The following is a 24,871-nucleotide window of genomic DNA, read 5'->3' as shown; positions in this document are numbered from 1 at the left end:
GGTTTTGAGCCCATGCCGAGTTCAAGAACAAAAGAACAAAAAATCCAAGTTCAACTAGTATAAATTTATAGTTTGAATTGATCTCAATTAACATTGGGTTGCCCAAATTGTACCCCTAAAATTAGGAAAATTTATGATTTGCTCCCCCTTACAAATTTTATTAGGCTTTTTCCTGTTTTCTAACATTAATATAATTTTTTTTTTATGTTCAAAAAGAAAACCATACGGGCAAATACCCCCTTAAATGCGTGATTAAATTCAAAAACAAGAACAAAAAATCCAAGTTCAACATGTATTAATTTATAGTTTGAATTGATACTCAATTAAAATTGGGCTGCCCAAATTGCACCCCTAAAAATAGGAAAATTTGTAATTTACTCCCCCTTACAAATTTTATTAGGATTTTTCCTGTTTGCTAACATTAATATGATTTTTTTTTTTATGTTCAAAAACAAAACCATACATACCGGTAAACACCCCCTTAAATGTGTGATTAAATTCGAACAATAACTAAGTCTAGAGACTAGAGATAAAGCTTAGTGTCTTTATTAAGAAAAGGTTAGGAGAGAGTTTAGTATTTGTGAGGAATCTGAGGGGTGGTTTAAGGACTTTTAAGCAGAAAAAGGGCGAGGGGTGGTTTAAGTGATCATGACCACATCAACAACCCTCTCTTAGGTCTTAAGTGCTCCTCATTTTGAAGCAAAATTATTATTATTATTATTATTATTTTTATTTATTTATTTTCATTTTGGTTCAGCCGTTCAGGGGAGGTTTAAGCATTTGTCGGAAAACGCAGGGAGGCTTAAGTAATTTACTCCCAAAAGAAAATAAATGATGCTCCATATTCGTGTTAATGTTATAAGAGAAGTAGAAATAATATTTCGAGGGACGGGTGGGGGAAAGGGATGCTGCATTTGGGCTGAGTTTGCAATGGTTTCTCTGTCGACATGGTTTCGGTATATAGCACACAAGCTTGAGTATTCTGTTTCTCTCAGCTGGAAGGTCTGTCAAGTTTCTATCCTCTTCTCGAGATTTTTGTATTTCCATTGCTTGCTTTTATTGTTTCCGACTAATATAAACTAGTCTTATATTGTTTCTCAATTTTTTATTTGCTGAACCAAAGCCTTGATTTTCCATATGGGTTTTGTTGTTCAATGTTTGTCTTCACTAATTAAAGTCAATATTTTCTTGATTTCTATGGTCATATGCTGATTTGGAAGCGTTGATGGCTGATTCAAGATCAGGTTATGGCAAATTTTGTTTTTTCTTCGGTTAAGGATTATGTAATTTATTGTGGTTCGGGTAATTTGTTGATTTTGATGGGTCACTGTTTAATTGTTGCACTTACTTGGTGCCTGCTTGTTGTTCCACCCTCTGTCTCCATGGCTTTGTTGGTCTGGATTTAGGTTTGAATTTTGACTAATTTCTTATGTTTTGAATTCTTGAGTCCAATGAACTACTTCAATAGGGGGGTGGCATTTGAAGCCGTGTTGTTAGGTTTGTTCTTTTCCTCTCTTGTCATGGTGAGCTACACACCCCTAAGGAAAGGCTTCAATTATCGTATTATGAACATGATACTGATCTGAACTGTTCATATGCGAAAGCTTTTAATGAGCACAGGCCCCTTTAGGGGTGATTGCCTGGTTCAATAGTAAAATCTTGGGCTGACAAGTGTTGGAACACGGGATTGGGTCTGAGAGTTGCCGGTTTTTAAATGCCAAATTTTAGGTCCTTATTGAACCACCCCTTCCAGGATCCCTTATAGAGAAGACCAACATTGGGTAATGGCCTTTACTCCTTTTAGATGGTCTACTTCATCCTAATCAATGAGGTGGCTATTTTTGACTAATTATGTGAAGAAAGACAGTTCTACTATGGTTTTCTCTTCTTTTTAGTTCATCTTATCCCATGATCAGATGACCAGTAAATCTTACCATTGGTAGCTCTAGATCAAAAAGGGATATTTACCTAAAATAACATCAAAAGAGAGCTTACCTAAAGCTGGCAAATCCTAACCCAGCTTTGGACCACAAGGACTTTACACCCCATGTATCATGTATCATCTGAAAGAGAAATAAGATGTTATCAATCCTATGGTGACAGACAACCTTTCCCTCAAGATTGAATATTGCAAAACTGTTGCTTTATATTGTGTCAACTTTTTCATATGGCATTTTTTTCCCCACCAAATCTTTCCATTTTTTAGGAGACCTAAGGACCTGGAAACGCAACCATAAAAAGTTTGGGGGAGGGGGGTTGGGAGGTAATTGTCTCCACAACAACCTCAAATGGAATTTATAAAAAAAACCTCAAATGGAGCAAACCGAGGTGGGGGGAGATGATAGAACCCTCTTTGGCAGTTCTAAGTCAGACTGATTGAAGTTTCTTTATCATGTTGATAAGCCTTCCTGAGAATTTACATAGCATCTTTCTGGGCCCATTCAATTTTTAGCAAATGCTCAACCTGAGTCCGCCCAAGTTGCAGCCCTTATCCTACTTCTTGCCAAATTATTCTTCAAGATTTGCTGACTTTACTTTCGTGACATCTTGTAAACCATGTGACTCTAACTTGGCCGGGCAACCAGACAAAAAAAAAGGTCCTGGATTCCATCTTCTTGGCAACCACCCAATTCAGCCCCTACAAGTAATGTCTGATTGTCTGGACATGGAAAACTGCATTATATCAATTCAGTTGAAGAAATGCTGGGTTTTCAGTAGCTTTCTATCAGAACTCATTGGAAGCCAATCAAACAATAAAGGAGGATTTAGTCATTTAGTGAAGGATTTTGGGGAATTCCAAAGTAGAGGTGAGAATCTGTAAGGGAATAAATGCTACCTTTATCTCCTCAGTACAATAGCAAAAGGGGGCTAGACACCAAAGATTCCAGACCTAGTGCTCCTTGCTTGCCTGGTCACTTTGGATTCCCAAGACTACAACCATTGTGAAATTTAGGTCATTGGATGTCAGTTATTTAATAAAATACGGAAGACTATGGGGTTTATACACTTTCCCTACTCCTTATTTTTATCCAATCTTTAAAATTAACATACATCTTCTATGCTTACTTGGAAAGTATATACTTATGTTTTTGATCAATAAAGTATATACTTGTTATTCACCTGATTATGTGTGCATAAACCTTTTACCTTGTTGGGGGAGCTATCTTAGCTGAGTCGGTCCAACTCCCAACAGCTTTAGTTTATAGAAATATAGAACTTATCCAACACAAACAAGTATCCCCCCATCCATGCAAGATGCAACATAGGCAACAAATAGGATAGTACATTTCTGAGTTACTAAGCTGAAGTAGTAGTTTCTGACTTTCATGAAAGAAAATGTTTGTGATATGGGGTATAAATAAGATGATAATAAAAAAATAGAACACTTCTGAGTTACTAAGCTGAAGTAGTACTTTCTGATTTTCATGTTATTATTAAATGGAAAAAGAGAAATGTTGGTGATGCAGGATGCAAATAAGATGATATCAAAGTTACTTCTGAGCTATTTGGACCATTGGCCAAAGGATTAGCTGATTTTGGCATCCATCTCTAGCAAGAGCTAAAGAACACAATGTTCTTTATAAAACATGTATTTATGCTCATTTATATTCCTTTTCTAATAAAAGACCTCCATTCTCTATTATGTCAGTTTGATTTCATTCTGGTTCTTGTGGTTGTATGTGTAAATATCTGTTACATTTTTCAGTCTTCCCTACTATAGTTAAAAACAAAGGGATAATAAGTGTCCTGACTGAATCTTCTTATGATGCAGAGCTATAAAATAGGAAAAATCAATGACAAAGAATTGGGCGACACTATCTGGAAAAATGTTTTTCAGGGAAAATTGACATACTTACATTGGAACAAGGGAGAAGAGATGGCACCAACAGTAGGAGCACAAGGAGGAACTCTTCTTGTCCGTAAACTACCAGCTGCAGATCCAATGTAACTTTAACATCCAATTGATTTCATATGGAACAAATAGAATATAATTACAATCTATGCCAGGGACCCCTTTAATTGAGATTTAGGCTGGCCTTGCCACCTTATCCAAGCTTTTCCTATATATATATAATATTACTAAGGGACAATTTCCCCATAAGATTGATTCCTGTGCATTCTTTGTTTACCCAAATTGTTGTCCAGATCATTAGCAATTATTGCATTCTGAATTTTTGGAGGAAGCTTATAGGTTGGTTATTCTTGGGTCCCATTTGCTTTTCGGTAAATTACTTATCCGGGTAAGTACATTTGCCCATGTGTTGGCAACTTCCCCCAGGTAGGAAAGTTATTTACCCACCTAGGAGATGGTACCCAGGAAAATAAACTTTCCCTGGTCCCCACATAAATCTGAAAATAGAACATGGGTTTCTTGGTCAATGGGAACCAAAATCCACTTGACCCCCCTCTCAAAATTCAAAAAAATGAACACCCCTTGAAATAACACTAAGCCTAGCACAAAAAAGGAAGTTATGCTGAGAAATCAATCTGAAAAGCATACCACATCAAGGCTCAATCTTAGTATCATTCTCTTCCTTTGGTGCTCACTATGATCTCTACAACCAAGTGGATCATCAACACAAGTTCCCATTGTGCTCAAGTTTTCCGTGAGTATCTATCAAAGATGAGTTTCCACAGCTTCTTTTCTGCATAAATTCCCCAACCAACACCATAAAACTCCTCCAAGAGCTGCAATGATTAATTTATACTGAGAGAAGAACTTTGTAAAAGGGCAATTTTGGGTTTTCAAAAGATTATATGCATCATGTGATGTGACATGCGAATGGAATGTAACAGACCACTAACGGAGGGGTAGTATTTGTCCTTTGATGTCACCTGACAAGGGTACTTCAAGTCATTTCAGAAATCAGAAAGGAGATTTAAGTATTTATCAGAAACCAAATGGGAGGTTTAAGTATTTAATCCAACTTTTTATGATATATTGTTTTCATTCACAGAAGAGAAAAGGAAAACATTAAGAGTTAAATAAGAAAACCATGGAAGTGTCTGTGTGTTATCCAGTAATAATATTGGCACCAAATCATGTTGATATGGCTACGGCAGGCATGATGAAATTTTTTTTATCAGTATCAATGAAATTTTATTGGTCAGTGAAATAGCATCCAGATAGTTACAAAGAGTTCATGATCAATCTGTTTCATGAAATAGGCATGCTGAAGTATTTTACATGATTCGATCTGTTTCACGATTCCTATAAGATTATGAGATTGTAGGTGTCATATTTTGTAGGAGAAAAAAATAATTTGTGGAATATTTCATCTTTCTTCACAATTACTTTAATTATCTTTCTTTGTTATTACACATAAAACTCGAACATAAAGAAATATCAGTTTGAAAGTGACTACTTTTTTAGGTTACTGTCAACAGTCTCTAGCCTTGTCAACACAATGGGTCTTAAAAAGATAATTTACCCCAGGAAAATTTCTCATGATATGTGATATGCTAATTCATCAATAAAAAGAATAGGGCCAAAGGCAAGCCCTTTATGTAATTCACTCCAACTGGAAAAATATTGTTTTTTTCCCACTAATTATTCCACTTTTTGTATAGTTTCCTAGTCACCTGTACATGCCTTTAAGTATGTCTATGCACATATATTTGGAATATGACAGGGTTCAGATTGAGATCAATCAGCGATGTACACAACATGCACAAATTGAACCCTGAAATCTATCTTCACTTTATGTCTCTTGTAAACAAGGTCAGGTATAGTCTCAACACACGGTCCCAACAAATGTCCCAATAAGCCATTTGCAGCCATGCATTGGGAACCAAACATCTCCCTTGTTCTTCATGGTGAGATGTTCCTGATGTATGGCTGCAATGGGTAGTTGGGATGCTGTTGGATCGTGTATTGGGACCAGATCCGGACTCCTTGTAAACGTATTAAGTTTCCTTATTTCCATCAAGTTAATATGAACATATTTGAAAATCCTACATGTTGGGTTTGAAAACCTTGGTTTTCTTATGAAATCTGGTGGTTCTCATTTGCAATTCTTTGATGTTATTTTGTAAATCCTACATGTTGGGTTTGAAAACCTTGGTTTTCTTATAAAATCTGGTGGTTCTGATTTGCAATTCTTTGATGTTATTTTGTATTTGCTTCTTGCTTGAAGTATCAAGTTTTTTAACTGCAAATGCATTTTTATTATAGGCATGTTTTTGTTGGGGATGTTGTTGTCTTGAAGGATCCTGAGAATCCAGATAAGTATCTGGTTAGAAGGTTGGCTGCTGTCGAAGGTTATGAAATGGTGTCCACTGATGAGAAAGATGAAACCTTTGTCCTTGACAAGGATGAGTGTTGGGTGCTGTCTGACAATGAATCTTTGAAGCCGAAGGTATTTTTCTGTATCTTGTTGGAGTATTTTTTAGTGAAACCAGTTTCATGGGTTGGTTGGGCATTTTAGTTCCAACACATATGTGTCATTTAATGCATAAACATTCATCTATTATTTGGAATTTGGAAAGTGTATAGTTGAACATCTAAGAAGGCAAATCAGCAGAGTTACACTTATCTAGTAATGTGCTATGTCAAAGGTAAAATCTTGAGTATTAGTAGCTGATGAAAAAAGAGAAAAGAATCTAGATTTTTAGTACTTATGCACCCTTTAGCACAACTATAACAATTCATGTGGACATGTTGAAGATGTTGAGAGGATTGTGTTCAGCATGTAATTTGATCAGCCTTAATGGTTTTATGGCAAAATAAAAACAGGTGTATAATCTCAACTACTTGGTTTTACTCTACCATATCAAATTGTGCAGCACACCTGTGCTTATAATATACTGTAATCCTTCATAGAGAAGTTCAAGCCTTTATAAGAATCATGATTCATGAAATGCCATCCAATTGTGTTGATTTTGGTTTAGAAATCTGCTAGGCAGTGTCTTTTGTTTGCTGAGGATATGTTAATGCAAAACTCCCTGAAATCCAGGACAGTGTGGATATGAGTGTCTCCCCAAAACGCTGATAACATGTTTAGCCAATACCACCTTAGGCAGAGAAATGAGAGAGTTAAGAAATAGCGGGTTGAACAATGGAAGACTTGCATGCTACTGAAGTTAAGAACTAGCATCAAGTTTGTACATGTTGATACGGTATGCTGAGCATGTTGAATATCATTGGAATCAGGCCAATAGGAACACAAGAACTACCTGCATGCTACTGAAGTGAGTTGACAGGTATACACATACTCCTAACAGAACCCTCTGGGTATGGCAGTTTCATAATTGTTTTCTCTCTGATTCTGTAGGAAAATTTGAGAATTGTTTGCAGTACTGCTGGGTGGCCTATGGATTTCATTTGGTAGGTTTTAGGAGTTCTAGATTGTTTTATTTGAGTTATGGAGTTAGAAATTTAAAGGGGTCCTTTTTCGTTCTCTTGAAGTATGAAAAGCCAGATATAACTTGTAAAGGCATAGCCAACCCCTTCTATTCTCTATATATGGGCTGTAAATTGTCATATGTAGTAATGGTTTTGATATACAACATCTTTTCTGGAAACTTTGTTGATGACTCCATTCAGCCTTGAATTCTAACTCTGAAAATCTCTTGGAGTTGGGTTCTTGTGTACTTTATTTATATCCTGGTACTTCTAGGATCCTGGGCAGTGATTTAAAAGGTGCACCTCAGGTGTAGTGCCTTGTGCCTCAGCTCAGGCAATTGGGAAGGAAATAAAAAGATTAAAAGTTCTACATGATTGAATATGTTTTATATGTTATGTTTATGTATTTTAATTTGAGCTAATAGGCTTTTTAAAACATTTAGTTTAAAATTAAAGTTTACAGTTTTTAGTATTTTCTTGATTTATTTTGAAAATTTCACATTTTTTGCATTCTTTTTGTTTCGACTGCTGCTACAGTAGTCCGAACAGGAAGAGAAGAAGAAGAAGAAGAAGAAGAAGAAGAAGGGTCTGTTGAAAATCTGATGGTTGACCCATCCAGTCGACCCCCTTAATCTATATTAGATTCTAATAATGTTTACAAAGACAGAAATGCCCTTACTTAAGTGTGGGCAGAGTAACTCTAATAACACTGCCACATAAGCAAGTTACTTAACAAATAGAAGAAGACTAAACTACCCCTATTCGGCACATCTTAACACTCCCCCTCAAGCTGGAGAATATATGTCATATAATCCCAGCTTGTTACATAGATAGTTCACTTTCCCTGAGCTTAGAGCTTTTGTAAACAAATCTGCTCACTGGTCATTCGAGCCCACATGTTTTGTATTTATCTCTCCAGCAAGAACCTTCTCTCTCACAAAGTGGCAATCAACCTATATGTGCTTTGTTCTCTCATGAAAGACAGGATTGGATGAGATATGGAGTGCAACTTGGTTGTCACAGTACAATCTCATAGGTTTATCCATGTGAAACCCAATTTCTTGTAGGAGATTACTCAGCCACACTAATTCACAGGTAGTGTGAGCCATGGCCCTATATTCGGCTTCAACACTGCTTCTGGCCACAACCGTCTGCTTTTTACTCTTTCATGTCACAAGATTTCCTCCAAGAAACGTGCAATAGCCTGTAGTAGATCTTCTGTCATTCATTGAGCTTGCCCAGTCTGCATCTGTATACCCAACTATTTCAAGTTTTCCTCCTGGTTTATACAATAGCCCACGGCCTGGAGCTCATTTCAGATACCTCACAATTCTAAGAACTGCATCCCAGTGAGGTATACGAGGGTTCTGCATGAATTGGCTCACCACACTGACTGCAAAGGAGATGTCGGGTCTCGTGATAGTCAGATAGTTCAGCTTTCCCACTAGTCGTTTATACCTTCTAGGATCTTCAAATACTTCTCCTGTATCACTGCTCAACTTAACATTTGGTTCCATAGGGGTCTCAGTCGGTTTTGCACTTAACAATCTTGTTTCTTCCAATAGATCAAGGACATATTTCCTTTGGCACAGATTCACACCTTGTTTTGACCTGGCAACCTCTATTCCCAAGAAATACTTTAATGTTCCAAGGTCTTTTGTTTGAAAATGATTTTGCAGAAATACTTTTAGTTTGCCAATCCCCAATTTATCACTACCAGTGATGACAATATCATCCACATAGACCACTGATAAAATCTTCCCAGCTTCTGAGTCATAGCTGAACACTGAGTGATCAACCTGGCATTGCTTCATTCCAAAACTCTTCACCACTTCGCTGAACTTCCCAAACCAAGCACGTGGAGATTGCTTTAACCCATAAATTGCTTTCTTCAACTTGCACACCTTACCAACCTCCCCCTGAGCAACAAACCCAGGTGATTGCTCCATATATACCTCCTCCACAAGATCACCATGGAGGAAGGCATTCTTTATGTCAAGTTGAAAGAGAGGCCAATCATACATAACTGCCAAGGAAATTAGGACACGAACGGAACCAATTTTAGCCACCAGAGAGAATGTCTCCATGTAGTCCACACCATACAACTGTGAGTAACCTTTAGCAACAAGTCTGGCCTTCAGACGCTCCACACTACCATCTGGCAAGTATTTCACAGTATACACCCATTTATAGCCCACAACATGCTTAGCAGGTGGGAGAGTAGTAAGTTCCCACGTTTGAGTATGTTGAAGAGCAGAAAGTTCCTCCTCCATTGCTTGCCGCCATCCAGGTGAACTAAGAGCTTTTTGAACATTGTTAGGTATGGAAATAGAAGACAAAAGTGAAACAAACTGGCGATGTGATGTAGAAAGACGAGATAATGAAACAAAATTGGAAATGGGATGGAGTGTAGAACTGTGTTTACCTTTCCGTAAGGCAATGGGTAGGTCAAGGTCTGAAGGTTCAGCAATAGGGGCCATGAGAGGATCCGCAGATGAGGTAGAAGCAGGAGGAGGGGCCGGTGTCGTTCGACGTGTATACACTTGTCGGATCGGTGGTTGTTTAGTGGTGACCTGCACTGGATGAGGTGATGAGTCTACTCCAACAACAGCCTCTGGAACTGAATCACTGACAGGAAGAGGAAGAGGAGGTAAGGGTGAGGACAAGGGTGCTTCATGACTGGAGAAGAAGGGTACAGACTCAAAAAAGGTGACATCAGGGCGGACATAGCACTTTCGGGCAATGAGATTATGACACTTGTACCCCTTTTGAGTTCGAGAGTAGCCAAGGAAGACACATTTAATTGAGCGTGCATCTAGCTTGTCTATTCCAGGACTCAGATTATGAACAAAGCACACACAATCAAAGACACGAGGAGTTAATGGAAACGAAGATAAAGTGGGAAACAAGATGGAGAAGGGGGACCGACCATGAAGAATAAAAGAGGGCATTCGATTAATGAGAAAACATGCAGTGAGTACAACATTACTCCAAAACCGTTTAGGAACATTCATGTGGTGAAGCATAGACCGAGCAATTTCAAGAAACTAACGATTCTTCCGTACAGCCACCCCATTTTGTTGAGGGGTGAAAGCACACGAGGTCTGATGAATAATGCCATGTGTTCTAAATACTGTTGAAATGAAGTAAGAAAGTATTCATGACCATTATCTGAACGGAGAACTTTGATTGGAACACCAAATTGTGTGCGTATTTCAGCATGGAATTTTTGAAAAATGGAAAATAATTCACTTCTTTCTTTCATTAAGTAAATCTTGTCATTCTTGAACAATCATCAATAAAGGAGACAAAATACTTGTACCCATTATAATACTCTATTTTGATTGGACCCCAAACATCTGAATGAACCAAAGAAAAATGACTCAACATACGACTCTCAACTCTTGGACTGAAGGACACACGACAGTGTTTACCAAATTGACATGACTCACATTGTAAAACTGACAACTGACTCAATGACGGAACGAACATCTTGAGAACCTTGAGAGATGGATGTCCCAGTCGGCAATGCCATTGTAGAGGAGTAAGGGAAGTCTGAAGTGCAATTGAAGATCCACCACCGTCAAGGTAATACAATCCACCAGCTTCATGCCCCCCCACCAATCTTCTTCCCCGTCTTGAGATCCTGAAAAACACAAGTGGAAGGAAAGAAGGTAACAGAACAGTTAAGAGCTTTGGTTATTTTACTAACAGACATAAGATTTAATGGAAACTTAGGTACATATAAAACAGATGATAAGGGGACAGAAGCCATGTCAACATTACCAACACCACAGATGGGAGATGATGACCCATTGGCAAGTGTAACAGTTTGTGATGTGGAGGTTTTAGAAAGAGAAGAGAACACACCTGGAGTCCTGGTCATATGATATGAGGCTCCAGAGTCAATAATCCAGGAAGGAGTTTTAGATGACATGCAAGCAATACCTGATTGGGCAAGTGTGGCAGTGGTATGCTGTGAAGTAGTTTGAAGGAACCGTTCATACTCATCACGCGGAACACTCACCATTTCCCTCCCAGAAGTAGATGTAGATGTGGGAGGTGTTCGGTCTGCCAGTTTACTGCCACTAATAACAATCTCGCCTGCTACAGCATGATTAGCCCATTTAGAGGGAGGGCCATGTAGGTCATAACAGAAATTCACTGTGTGTCCTTCCCTACCACAATGAGTACACTTCCTTGTAGAGTTATTTTTTCCTCTACCACGGCCTCCCCCTGAGTCACGGCCACCTCGACCAATCATGGAATTGCCACGGCCTCCTCTGGGAGCATGACCTCCCCCTCTTGTACTATGTCCACCTCTTCTAGCTGTCACAAGTGCTGATCTATCAGACTGTGTGGGGTTCTCTGTCTGTCCCAAAGAAATTCTACGAAGTCTTGAGAATACTTCCTCAAGTGTAGGAAGAGTAGAGCCCCCCAATATTTGAGCTCTAACTGGTTCATATTCCGACTTCAGCCCCACTAAAAATCTTGTAACATCTCACTGCTCCCTTTGCTGTTGCTGAACTTGAATATCTGGATTAAGGGGATGATAGACATTGAGTTCATTTCTTATATTCTTCATGCAGACATAGTACTCTTCTAGTGTTTTGGTTCCTTGTTGTAAATCAAAGTACTCCTGATAAAGCTGATATACTCTTGTTGTGTTATCTTGTCCAGAATATAGCTTCTTAGCATGCTCCCATATATCCTTAGCCGTATCAAGGAACATGAAGTTGGCACTGATTTTGGGTTCCATACTATTCCACAGCCAAGTCATGATTTGAGCATCTTCTTGTTCCCAATCATCAAACCCTGGAGAGTCAATCGATGGCTTCTCATCTCTTACATGCTTTACTTTCTTCTTTGCCTTGAGAAAAACTTCCACTGATTTAGCCCATGGAACATAGTTATCCCCATTCAGCTTAATTGAGGTCATTTGTATCCCTAGGTAGTCGGGGGAAATTACTACACTGGGTTTCTGATCATTGTAGCCATTTCCTATTGCTGCTATTGTACTCTTTCACAGTTGCTTTTAACCTTACTTCTCCGCTACAAGCTGATTGATGTTGTTCACAGTTTGATATTTCAGCACCTATTGTAGCCCCTAAACACAACAGTGGAAGCACACACTTGTTCTTATTCACACTACTGCTGACTTCACACACCTACGTCCCACATAAGCATCAATTTACCACTCACTAATCACAAGTAGGCCCTCTTACAACCACTCAAAACAAATTGTGCATCACAAGCACCACAACACAGTCAAATCTGCTACACCCAGTTCAGACTTGTTTAACACACTTAAGAGGGCATTACACAACCACAAGGAGTTCGGCAAGGTCACTGCATTCCACCTTACACCACTCGGCCACTTACAGCAGCCCTAACACCACTTAACAATTTACAGCAGCCCTACACCATTCAACAACTTACAGCAGCCCTACACCTTTTGGCCACTACACACACAGCCCTTCCTAGGGCAACAATGAACCTAGTTCTCTAGGTTCTAATCAATACTAACAGCTTCTTGTAGGGTTTCTACCCAAAAATATAAGTAACACTAGAAGAAGAGAGAACCGACCTTCCTTTGAGAATATCAATCAACCATTCATTGCTGAAGTCACTTTCCTTGTTGAAGAAGGTTATGCGCAGCAGAGAGAGACAAGCTGTAATGTTTCTGACCTAGGGCGAACCAGTTCTCTCCATTGATTGACCAGAAACGAAGGAGAAGAGTCACGAACAATGCTGAGGTGCTTTACCAACTGAAGTAGGTCAGGAACCTGGCTTTAATACCATGTTTCGACTGCTGCTACAGTAGTCCGAACAGGAAGAGGAGAAGAAGAAGAAGAAGAAGAAGAAGAAGAAGGGTCTGTCGAAAATCTGATGGTTGACCCATCCAGTCGACCCCCTTAATCTATATTAGATTCTAATAATGTTTACAAAGACAGAAATGCCCTTACTTAATTGTGGGGCAGAGTAACTCTAATAACACTGCCACATAAGCAAGTTACTTAACAAATAGAAGAAGACTAAACTACCCCTATTCGGCACATCTTAACACTTTTGATTTTTTTTTTGAAAATTTGTACTTCACTTCAAAAGGTCCATGCCCTTGCCTTGCACCTTACACCTCATGTGTAAAAAGCCATTTGCGCTTTTTTTTTTTTGCCTTGTGCTTCTAAAACACCCATCCTGGGTATAGTTTATGGATCCTTCTTTTATTATATTAATGAATTCACTAGAAGGGCAATTGATTCAAGTCTGGATCTGCTGTGGTGACCTTGATGGTGGAGGACAGGCTACCCCTTGGCTGGTTGGTTGTAGTGGAAGATTTGGGATCTTTACCCACATTTACCAAGGTTGGGGGGTTATGGGTATGGAGGACGGGCTACACCCTGCTTATTGTAGCTCCATGAAGCAAAAAGAAAAAAAAAAGTAACTGTTAACATTTTGCCCGGAAAAGAGAATCAGAGAGGAGATTCCTCAAGTTGGCTTCTGGAGGATGGTGGTGTGGTGTCAACAATAGTGGAAGTAACTACATGATTGAAGCAAGGTGTTGATCCATATAGTAGCCTTTCCCAGCCTTTTCCAGAGGCCTTGCTATTTGGAAAGCATTGTAGTCAGCTAAACTCACCTTTTCCTGTGATACATTTGTCACTTATTCCCTTCATCCCTTCATCATAGACAGCGATGTGTTCCATGTCCTCAGGCCCCCAGTCCTAGCTTTTCAATGGCCTCTCTGATAATGTCATACCCACCTTTGCTTCTCATGGACTTGGTGCTGTAGTTGGTGTAAACAGTAAACCCCAAATTGATTCCAATCTACATGGATGGGAGCTTGATCAAACAAGACCACAATCTCATGTTTGATGGATGCTTTTATCTAGCAGAGACCAATTCAAACATTGGCTCTGTGAGAGGGAAAAAGAAGGGGAGGCTTTGTGCAAGAGATGAGGGAAGACAAGGTTTGGTTTCATTTTCAATTTATTTAACAGAAAAAGATGACTAACAGAGGATACAGGCACTCAGCTAGTCTTCATACAAGGGAAATGGTCACAAAAGGTTGGGAACAAATGACCTGTTTTTATTGGGTTTACCACAATGGCCATGATGGAGGGTGGGCCTTGGCGCAACAGTTGGGTTGCTCCATTCTGACCTGGGTGACCAGGTTTCAAATCTTGGAAACAGCCTCTCTATATGTGCAGGTGTAAGGCTGCATACATCTGTCCCTCCCCAGACCATGCATTGGCAGGAGACTCGTGTACTGGGCTGCCCTTTTTACCACAGTGTTGAGGTCACAGAAGATCTGGACTCCATTACTTTATGTTGGTCCAGGGCTCCTGTGTATATGGGGTGTTGGGAGGGGAGGTTATTAGGACCTATTATAAAAAATAAAAAGTATTTATGAACAATTAGAGGTTAGATTGTGGTAGCTGACTTTCTTTATTTTCTTGCCTGTTTTTCCAAATTTTATGATTAGTTTTCAAGGAAATTTTGCATAGTGATGGGGCTATGCCTGTGCATTTCCGGAAGAGTTTTTATGTTTGTTTCTACTGTACATCATCTCATGTACCTTTTTTTTTGAGTATTAATTTATTCACAGTTGTTTTTTTTAAAAAAAAAAAAATCTTGATTGGTACCCTTGTCTATACTTTATTGTCTTTAGTCCTGGATGTTAAGGTTTATAACTTTTGATAATTGAATACCTGAGTTCTTCATTGAGTAATTCTTACACCTGTAAGAGAGGACAATAATTCCTTAAAACTCAAAGCAAGAAAGGGAGGAGCCCTAGTGGCTGCAACATCCTAGCCAGAGGTTTCTTCTACTAGCTAGAGGTTCTCACATTTTCAGAGAACCCAACCGAGCAACTGACATGGTAACAAAGTTGGACCATGATTGTAACTGCACCCACTTGTTGGTAGTGAACTTCTTGCCTAGATTATATAGGATGGTATTTGATGCTTACAGGGGTTGGGTACCCCCCGGTTTTGTTAGCCCCACAGATTTACCAGAAAATGTGAAATGTTACTATGGTGTGTTTTATTTGTTTGTAGTTAGTTTTGTTGTTCATTTTGAAGGGTTAAAAGTTATTGTTTACAAGTTATTCCTTCTTTTTCTTGCTGGCTACCCTCATCCTGGTCAACTAGATTTCAACTTGCTCAGAATTCGAAGGAGTGGCCATGTCCTAATGTAGGACTGTGGGTAAGAGGCTTAAAGTAAGGTTTAAAGTGAAAATTGAGTGGGCGGCTTGCTAGGTTTTAGAAAATTAAGAGATTTAATTGGGGATTATGGATGGTGCAGGGTTTTCAAATGGGTTTGGAGTTTTCAGGTTTAATTGAGGTTTTGGTCTGAAATTCAGAAATTTAACTTTCTCAAGAGAGAGAAAGTAAGAAATTTCAATAACTGGAGTTTCAAAGGGAATTTTGGGCTGAAGCTTTGTAAGTTTTTTAGATTGGAGTTACATGGGGTGTGGTTTAATTAGATTAGGGATCTGAATAATATAGGCACAACTTTTCAGAACATTAGGGTTTTAGAGAGAGAGAGAGTGGAGAAAACTCAAAGAAAAGGTTGGGATTTTTGAAATTTCCCACTACCTTTAACTGGATTCTGTATTGGTCTCAAACTTGAGTTTTGATTGGATCCAGATTTCTTTTGCTGTGTCATGTTGGTGCTTTTTGCTTGTTTTGGGGCTAGGTTGTTGGGGTAATTGGATTGTTGGGGGTTTGGCATACAAAGGTGTTAAGCTTTAGTTGGTTGTACTTTGGATTTTTCATTTCATTCGGGTGATTTCTTATCACCTTTCCTTGTATCATGTTTTTTTCCTGTTTTAATAATTTTTTTTATTCATCTTCAAAAAACAAATCACTCAATGGATCAGTCTATCATGAGGAGTATTTGGGGAGATCGTTGCTGTGATTGGGTTGCTCTTCCAGCTCAAGGAACTTCTGGGGGGATGTTGGTGGTGTGGGATACTGAAGTTGTGATAGTAAGTGACAAGTTACTAGGTCAGTTCTCTGTATCTTTATTAGTTCAATCTCGAGAGACTGATTGGGAGTGGGTTTTATCAGTGGTTTATGGCCCAAATGAAGAGGGGCTGAGAGTTTCTTTCTGGGAGGAGCTGGATGAGGTCAGATTGAAGTGGAATCATCCTTAGGTAATAGGGGGAGATTTTGACACAATCAGGTTCTCCTACGAAAAGAAGGGACACAGAGAAAACAAAAGGGGAATGAGGGTTTTGCGGATTTCATGAGGAGGTGGGAATTAGTAGATTTGCCGCTGTTGGGTGGAAAGTTCATATGGACAAAATCAGGAAGATCCAACTGTGGTTAAACTGGACAGGTTCGTAGTTTCCACATAGTGGGAGGAAAACTTCCCAAATTTGTTGCTGGAAGCTCTTCCAAGGCCATTGCCGGATCATGCCCCAGTTATGTTAGATTGTGGAGGTATTAGAGGAGGCAGGGCTCCTTTCAGATTTGAGCATTTCTGGTTTGAAGAGCCAGGCTTTGTGGACCTGTTAGTTGAGTGGTGGGCAGGTTTCTCTTTTGAAGGTACTGCAAGTCATATCCTCAGTAAAAAACTAAAGGGTTTAAAGTTAAAAATTAAAGATTGGAGCATAGGGATTCTAAAGGAGGGTGAAAATAAGCAGAGAAAATGTTTGGAAGTGATCACAGAAATAGACAGGGCAGAGGAGAATGGTGTCGTTGGAAGGGAAGATTGAAGCAAAAGAGAATTGGCAAAGAGGGATTTCGACAGAATAGCTTACCAAGAGGAAATTAAATGGAGACAGAGGTCCAGGTGTTTATGGCTGAAAGATGGAGACAACACAAATTTTTCCACAAAATGGCAAGGACAGAAGGGAGAACACAATAAAAAAGATAGAGGTTCAGGGGGTGGAAATAGAAGAGGAATGACAAATCAAATGTCATATTGCAAAATTCTATGAGGACTTGTACAAGGAAAAATGGAGGTCTAGACCAGTGCTGGATGGGTTACAGTTTGAGTCCCTTTCAGCTGAGCAAGCTAGAGACTTGGAGAAGCCCTTTTCAGAGGAAGAAGTGTGTGGGAGGTGGTAAAAGGGTTAGAGGGTGATAAGGCCCCGGGACCTAATGGATTCACACTCTTATTCTATAAGAAGTGTTGGGGTTTCGTGAAACAAGATGTAATGGATGTGGTTAAGGAATTCCATGAAAGCGGTGCTCTCGAAAGAAGCTTTAATCACACTTTCATCACCCTAATTCCAAAGAAGAAAGGTGCAGTAAAGTTAAGCAGTGTTTACAAGATATTAGCTAAGCTCTTGGCTAATAGGATGGCAAAAGTGATTTCAAGCTTGATTGCTGAAACCCAAGGTGCTTTCATGGGGGAAGACTAATAGTTGATAGAGTCCTCATAGCAAATGAATTAAAAGATTCAAGGAAGAAAAGTGGTCGTGCGGGACTGTTATGTAAAGTAGACATGGAGAAGGCATATTACCATGTAAATTGGAACTTCCTTGATTACATGTTCAGGAGGATGAATTTTGGGCCGAAATGGAGAAATTGGATAAAAGTGTTTCTTTCTTCTTCCCCATTTTCAGTTCTCATAAATGGAACCTCGTTTGGGCATTTTGGAAGCACTAGGGGTCTTTGACAGGGAGATCCCCTTTCTTATTTATATTTGTAACAGAAGCCCTCTTCAGAATGGTAGAGAGAGCAAGGGAGGGAGGACTGCTGGAAGGCTTCCAAGTAGGGAATGGGGAAGTAGAGATTTCTCTTCTGCAATTTGCAGATGACACGCTCTTCTTCTGTGATGCATCTTGGGAACAAATTTGGAATGTTGAGGCAATCTTAAGATGGTTTGAGGTGGTTTCAGGCTTACACATCACATCCAAAAGAGTGAGATAATGGCAGTTGGGGAAGTGGCAAACCTGGATTCTTGGGCGGATGATTGGAGATGTAAAGTGAGTAAACTCCCTTCAAAATACCTGGGTGTGCCTTTGGGTAAAACTTGTAAATCTAAAACCATTTGGGAACCTATTATTGAGAAGGTTGATAGGAAACTGGCCTCTTGGAAAACCAAGTACTTGTCAAAAGGGGGGGGGGGTGGGGGGTGGGGGAGTCACCTTAATTAAAGGTGTCTTATCTTTCCTCCCTGTCTACTATTTGTCTTTATTTCCAATTCCAGCTAAATGGGCTGCAGCTTTAGAAAAAAAAGATGAGAGATTTCCTGCGGAGGGGTTGGAAGGACTCTAAGTGTCATTTGGTAAACTGGAAGAGAATCTGTTCACCCAGGGCAAAAAGGTTTAGGGATAAGATCAGTGAAAGATGTCAACTCAACCTTGCTAGGGAAATGGCTATTGGAGATTCAACAAGCACTCTGACAGCCTGTGGAGAAGATTAGTTGTGGCAAAGTATGGCTCTAGCAGCAGGGAGTGGGAGACAGAAGAGGCAAGATCCCCTTATGGCTGTTCAGTTTGGAAGGCTATCCACAAAATTTGCCCTCAGTTCTTGAAGGGCATAATATATGAAGGGAAATGGTCATAGGGTGCTTTTTTGGAAGGATTACTGGTGCGGTGAGGGCCCTCTATCGACCTTATTTCCTGATCTGTTTGAGATAGCTGTAAATAAGGATGCTTCTGTGGCTGACTATATAGAGAGGCAAAATGGTTATGTTACATGGAACCCTCTGTTCAGGAGGAACTTGAATGACTGGGAGGTGGAGTCTTTGGTCAACCTGCTGCAGATTTTGTATGATGCCAAACCAAGATCCCGGGTTCAGGGGAGGGCAAAAGGAAATGGTTGTATGAGAAGTCAGGCTCTTTCTCAGTAAAGTTGACTTAACTTACTAGGTTTGGACAAGACTACTAGAGTTTTTTGGAGTTAATTTATGTTTCCCAAAGGATGTGAAGGGTTTCCTAGAGGCTTGGTTCCTAGGAGGCCTCAGCAAGGCTGGAAAAGTAGCTTGGAGTATCCTCCCCGCTGCTGTTTTCTGCGCAGTGTGGGGTGAAAGAAATATTAGAATTTTTCAAGGAAGGCAGAAATCAAAAGAAGAGGTGCTCAACAGGATTATGGGGATGGTGTTTTCGACTTTTCGTGGCTGACAAACCATCCACTCTTCAAAAACAGGAAAACTTGTTTGTTTTTGAGCCTGATTTCCTTTTTGTAAGATCGTAGGGTTTTTTTTTTTTTTGGGTTGTTTTTGGAGGCTGGCTTTTCTGGGTTTTTCTGTCTATTTCTGCTGTACAGTCTCTCATTGTACAGGGGCCTTTTGTATGCTGCCCTTTTGTTATTAATGAATTACTTTACCTTACGGCTTAGTTTGGAAGGAGTACAAATGCAAATATGTAGAGTGCAAAACCTTATATTTTGTATTATTTTGTATGTATTTACACTGTACATATTTGCATTTGTACTCTTTCCACACTGAGCCTACAGTTTTCAAAAAAAAAAGAAAAATCACTCAATGGAGACATAGAATTACTCTAGGATTTCAATGGACTCACTCCATATAGCATGGAAAAGAAAGCCAGTATTTCAACTTTCATTCATTCATTTGTTCTAATGGCAAGAAAAAGGAAGTTTATAGGTGAAAGATATAAGGTGGAAAACTTTTTTTTTTTTTTTTTTATCAATATAAGGTGGAAAACTCATCATCATCATCAATGGCTTATCCCAACTATATGGGGTTGACTACATGAATCCTGTTTCGCCAATCTGTTCTATTTAAAGCCATATCTGCTGTTAAATTATTAGTGCTTAAGTTGTTCTTACTACTTCTACCCATGTCCTTTTTGGTCTACCCCAAGCTCTTCTAGCCCCTTCGATGCATAACAATTTAAGGTGGAAAACTATGCATTGTAAATCATTTCTTAACTATCTACTGAACTAATGATTGTGGAACTTGAAACTTAACTTATTAATGACTAGAAAAATGACTCTCATTGGATCGGATCACACTACCAATGAGTTGGAAAAATGACTCCCATGGATCGGATCACACTACCAGTAAGTTAAGAATGAAATATATTGTAGGCCAAATCAGCCCAACTCCTAAAAATTGTAATCCTGACAAATTAGAATTTTCTGATTGGCTTTCTTCTGTCTAGATTAGGTTTTTAAAGGCCCAAACTGATCCTTATCAATTCCATGTCAAGGGGATATTAAGTAGTGGCTTGTGCATCAAAGAAGATAACTATCAATATCTATTGAATGGGTTGCTCCAGACAGTCTAGTAAAGTAAAACCTTGATTTCGGTTCATTTGAGTAACCCCTGACCTTCACGGGGTGACAGGCATGTTTAGAAATCATGAAGGTTCATTCCTTTTGAGCTTGTTGGGATCAGTGGGTGAAGGAAACTCCCATAGTGCTAAGCTATTATTGTTGCTATAAGGCCTAAAGATGTCCTACGCTTCTGGTTGGTGTGGCTTATGTGTGGAGAGTGACTGCCATATTGTGATAGGATGGATGAATTTGATGGTTGGCAGTCCTTGGAACCTTAGATTTTCCCTTTCGGAAGTTAAGCATTGGCATTTCACATGAATTTCTCATTCAGACCCAAGGTCAGCCAATACTTAAGTTGATAGTGGGTCAATAGGAATTTGTATGTGTGTGTGTGTGTTATGAGCTCACATTGTGAGATAGACATTGCACTATGCTGTTCCCTGTACTTAACTGATGGTAGCAGGGATTTATTTTCTTACTAATAAAATCACTATTGATTTGTTATAAAGGAAAAAAAAAGAGAAAATTTCCATATTATCAGAGGTGTTATCCCCCATTAATATGCCTTCAATCATATTTCATTACCTTGATCCACATGCTCACTTTTTTTAGCACCTTGATATATACCTACTCCTCACTGATGTCATGTCATTTGCTTTTTTACACACAACAAAACCATTTTAACTGACTTGCATACTTGATCTAACAATTCTGTTCAATAGCTTTCTTCTGATGGTATTGGGATGTGCAAATCAATACAACTGCTAGGGCCCATTTGGTGTAATGATAAAATCCCAGGCTGTCAGTATGAGAACATGGGTTTAAAATCTGAGAGTGGCCACTGCTAAAAATGCCAAATGTTAGGACTGCATCCAGTCCACCCCTCCCAAGACCCCAGATAACTGGGACCAACATTGGGTAATGGCCTTTAATATCCATACAACTGCTACCAGGTGTTGGCCCACCTTGTGAATTGCAGTGACAAATTTGCACCATTTTGGCAGTACCAACTTTGGATAATTGCAACTTTCTTGCTTAAATTATGAATTTCTTAACTCCAAAATTATGCCATCTAATCTGCCAAGGTGAGATTGCTTCAACTAACAGTTCTTAACATTTCAACCATTTCTATTTGGGACCTTGGGCAAACTTACAGATTTTGGTGGTGCATATCCATAAAACTTTAGCTCTATGCATGCCATAGGCATATGACATCTGTAGCGATTCATTTCTTCACCCTCAAAAAATAGTGGACTTTTATCAGATTGCTTGGGTTCCACCACTTAATGTGATCCAAGTTCTGAACTGTTCAGTGGACACTAGGAGAACTTGCTTAGAATCAGGATAATGCAGTGTGTAGATCACTTAATTGGTCATCTGGATCATTAGAGGTGATTCTGTTACTTGTACCTCCATCCAATTTAAACAATATTACAGCTAACAGCATCATTCACTGCATCTTTCCTCCGAACTTTGGATCCTAGGCAAATTCTTTCTGATGGGTTCTCTTAGCTTAGAAAGTTCATATCATTCAATTGCTCATTTAATACTCGGAGATATCTTGATGGGCTTTCCAGCAAACTTATTTTGGACAGGAAGCAAAGGACAGTCGGACATTTGGTCCAGTTCCTATGACAGACATAGTAGGTAGAGTCATATATTGCTTGAGAACGGCAGTGGATCATGGTCCCGTGCAAAACAGGTGAGTTGCTCATAATATTAAGTCATTCAATCTATATCCCTAATACAAAATGTAGTTATGATTTAGAAGTTTATTTTTCCTTGTTTTTGTTGGCCTCTGCCAGTCATTTCAGTATGCGCAAGGACTCACCAGTCTTGGAAGTTGAACTGGATGTTGATGAGATGGCAAAGAGTCACAAGGCATGACTGCAGATGGTTATAAAATGGGGAAACTGAAAGAAAATGCCATGGGCTTTCTCTCACTTCATCTGTATTATTTTTTTGTCCTTAGATGATTCCTTTACTAAAGACATGTTCGACACAACTGCGTTCTGCTAAGAGAAGAAGAGCCGGATGGGACTTTATATTGTCAGTTTTCTTTGGGTTTGGAGGATGACAAAATTATTCCTTGGGAATCTGGTATAGCCATTAGAGCTTTCGTTTTCCTATTTTTTAGCTAACCTGAGAATGTGCAGCTGACTGTCATGACTTCGATTCTCCAACTGTCTATTTGTTTTTCAAGAAAAGTTTTAGTTAGGAAACCAAAAGAAGGAAAACTTCACTTCTGTCACTGGATTTTGTTCATGCTTCCATTGGTTTGGTGGTTAAATTTAGTAATGCGTGCATGCATTATATATGAATATCAATCGTATAGGAAGAAAAATTTGCAGCGGTGAAGTCTGTATCATGACTCCTGACCAAGTTTCAAAACATCAGTATTCCAAAGTACATCGGTAAGGTAAGAAATGGTGTATCTTGATACGCATGGAATATGGATACGGTGAAAAGATATGGGTTGGACTATGGACTCCATGTATGGACTCCATGTATGCATTAAGAGTATTAAACTTATAATTGATCTTATGAAAAAATACATTACAATCAATATATCTGAACATCTAGACATCATATAATAATTTCACTGATGGTGCATCAACCAAAAGTTCAAGGTGCATACATATAGCCTATTACAACTTACAATATGCATAAAGTCAGACATTGTTAATATTTATTCAAGTCAAATAAATGTTAGATCCACGAGAACGTGGAAGATCCATTAATTCAAGAGCCAAAACAGGAATCATATACAACTATTATATTTTAATCATTGAAACAATTATTCTATATTTTATCATTTTTTGTATATTACCATAAAATCGTTTAGTTTTATTTTAATGGTTGTACAAAAATTATTAATGTAAATTAAGTTAGATTTGTTTTTAATATTTTATTTTTGCAAAAAATAAATGTGTCATTATTTATTGTAGATTAAATAGTTAATAATTTATAGAAATGCATAATTTTAATTTAATAAACTGTATTAGGTCCATTAAAATTAGGGGTGCAAATGGATTGGATCTCTGATCATGATCCAATCCGATCTGAAGTATGATCCTATATTGTTATATACAGATATCTCTATTTCGGATTTTTGGATTGGATAATAGGATTCAATTAAAAATCAGATTAGATTTGGATTACCCTTATCTGATTCGAAAGGATTTAGCCTGGCATATATATGTTATTTATTTATTTATTCATATATAATTTATATGTCATTTATATTGCACTTTTGTAAATATTCTATATTATTTATTTATTTATAAAAAGCATGTATATGTATGATGAAAATAGTTGAAAATACTTGTATTTTTGTTTTTCTTTATTTAAATTGTTATATTTTATATTTTTAATATTTTATTATTTTTTCAAAATAAATTGGATCCGATCAGATATGGATATCTGACATCTTAGTCGGATTTGAATTCAAATCAGTATTTATGAGATCTGATCAAATTGGATTGGATTTGAATATACCCTGATTCGAATCCAATCTGATCCGTTTGCATCCTTAATTAGAATTTTGTAAGATACATATTATATCATATTGTTGAAAAGGTTAGGATCCATCATATGGATGGCCAAATCATGCTAGATGGTTGGGCGGAATTTCAAAAATTTCTTAATCCTTCTGGGAATCGAATTCCTTATGTTTTGAAAAACTGCATTTTTTAGGGTCGGTTTTGCACTGAATCGGACTAGATTTGAACCAAACAAAGAGGGAGTTTATACCTGATACTAATACTACAAATGTATATTCCAATGTAGAAGTTCACGCTAAAGCCAGTCCTAAAACCAACCTCCATTGAATATGGCGTAGTGTATAGGTGAACCTAATTCAACAACACAATTTTCAGCGAAACTGCAATCCAACTACTTTGATCAAATTAGGGAAGGTGAACTTGAAATTCCTTTGAATTTTTTCTTACAAAAATTAGAAGAAAACTTATCTCTATCAGTCCTTGAAAGCTTAGGTCATGATAGGGTTTCTTGGAAGACAAAAGAGAAGAAGAGAGAATAAGATAGAGCAGTCTTCTTGTCTGGTTTGCCCTCTTCTTCTTTTATCTTCTTATGAAACATTCTCCTAATCAAACTAGGGGATTATCCAAATCTAATTTGGAGCTTGACTCTATTAAGAGATAAACCTTATCCTCTTAAGATGGGGTGCTTCATACCCATTTACAAACCTAAATTTGACCTAGAGCACATGACAACTTAATCTTATTAATTATGGGCCTTATGCCCATTTTCTTCAAAGGCTCACGACCCAAGATGTTGCATGGTCAACTTAGGCCTGATTTGT

At 38.4% G+C, this 24,871-nt stretch overlaps 1 protein-coding gene across 3 annotated transcripts; it reads left to right on the top strand.

The window, feature by feature from the left end:
• The first annotated feature begins 866 nt into the window (after positions 1-866).
• LOC104589987 (mitochondrial ATP-independent inner membrane protease subunit 2) lies at positions 867-22,798 on the top strand. Of its 3 annotated transcripts, XM_010248481.2 has the most exons (6): positions 868-1,002; positions 3,468-3,589; positions 3,773-3,945; positions 6,176-6,359; positions 22,125-22,249; positions 22,353-22,798. In XM_010248481.2, exons 2-6 carry the CDS (start codon positions 3,572-3,574, stop codon positions 22,432-22,434), a joined length of 582 nt encoding a protein of 193 aa, XP_010246783.1. In that variant the 5' UTR covers positions 868-1,002; positions 3,468-3,571; the 3' UTR covers positions 22,435-22,798. The 3 variants fall into 3 exon arrangements, with proteins under 3 accessions (XP_010246782.1, XP_010246781.1, XP_010246783.1); XM_010248480.3 differs by lacking the exon at positions 3,468-3,589 and having other exon boundaries at positions 867-1,002; positions 22,143-22,249; XM_010248479.3 differs by lacking the exon at positions 3,468-3,589 and having other exon boundaries at positions 867-1,002.
• The last annotated feature ends 2,073 nt before the right edge of the window (positions 22,799-24,871 follow it).

The sequence above is a fragment of the Nelumbo nucifera genome, chromosome 1 (genome assembly GCF_055504915.1).
Source record: "Nelumbo nucifera cultivar China Antique chromosome 1, China Antique-T2T, whole genome shotgun sequence".
Lineage (NCBI taxonomy): Eukaryota > Viridiplantae > Streptophyta > Magnoliopsida > Proteales > Nelumbonaceae > Nelumbo > Nelumbo nucifera.
The sequence above is the reverse complement of the archived record's forward strand: the minus strand, read 5'-3'. Positions and strand labels throughout refer to the sequence as shown.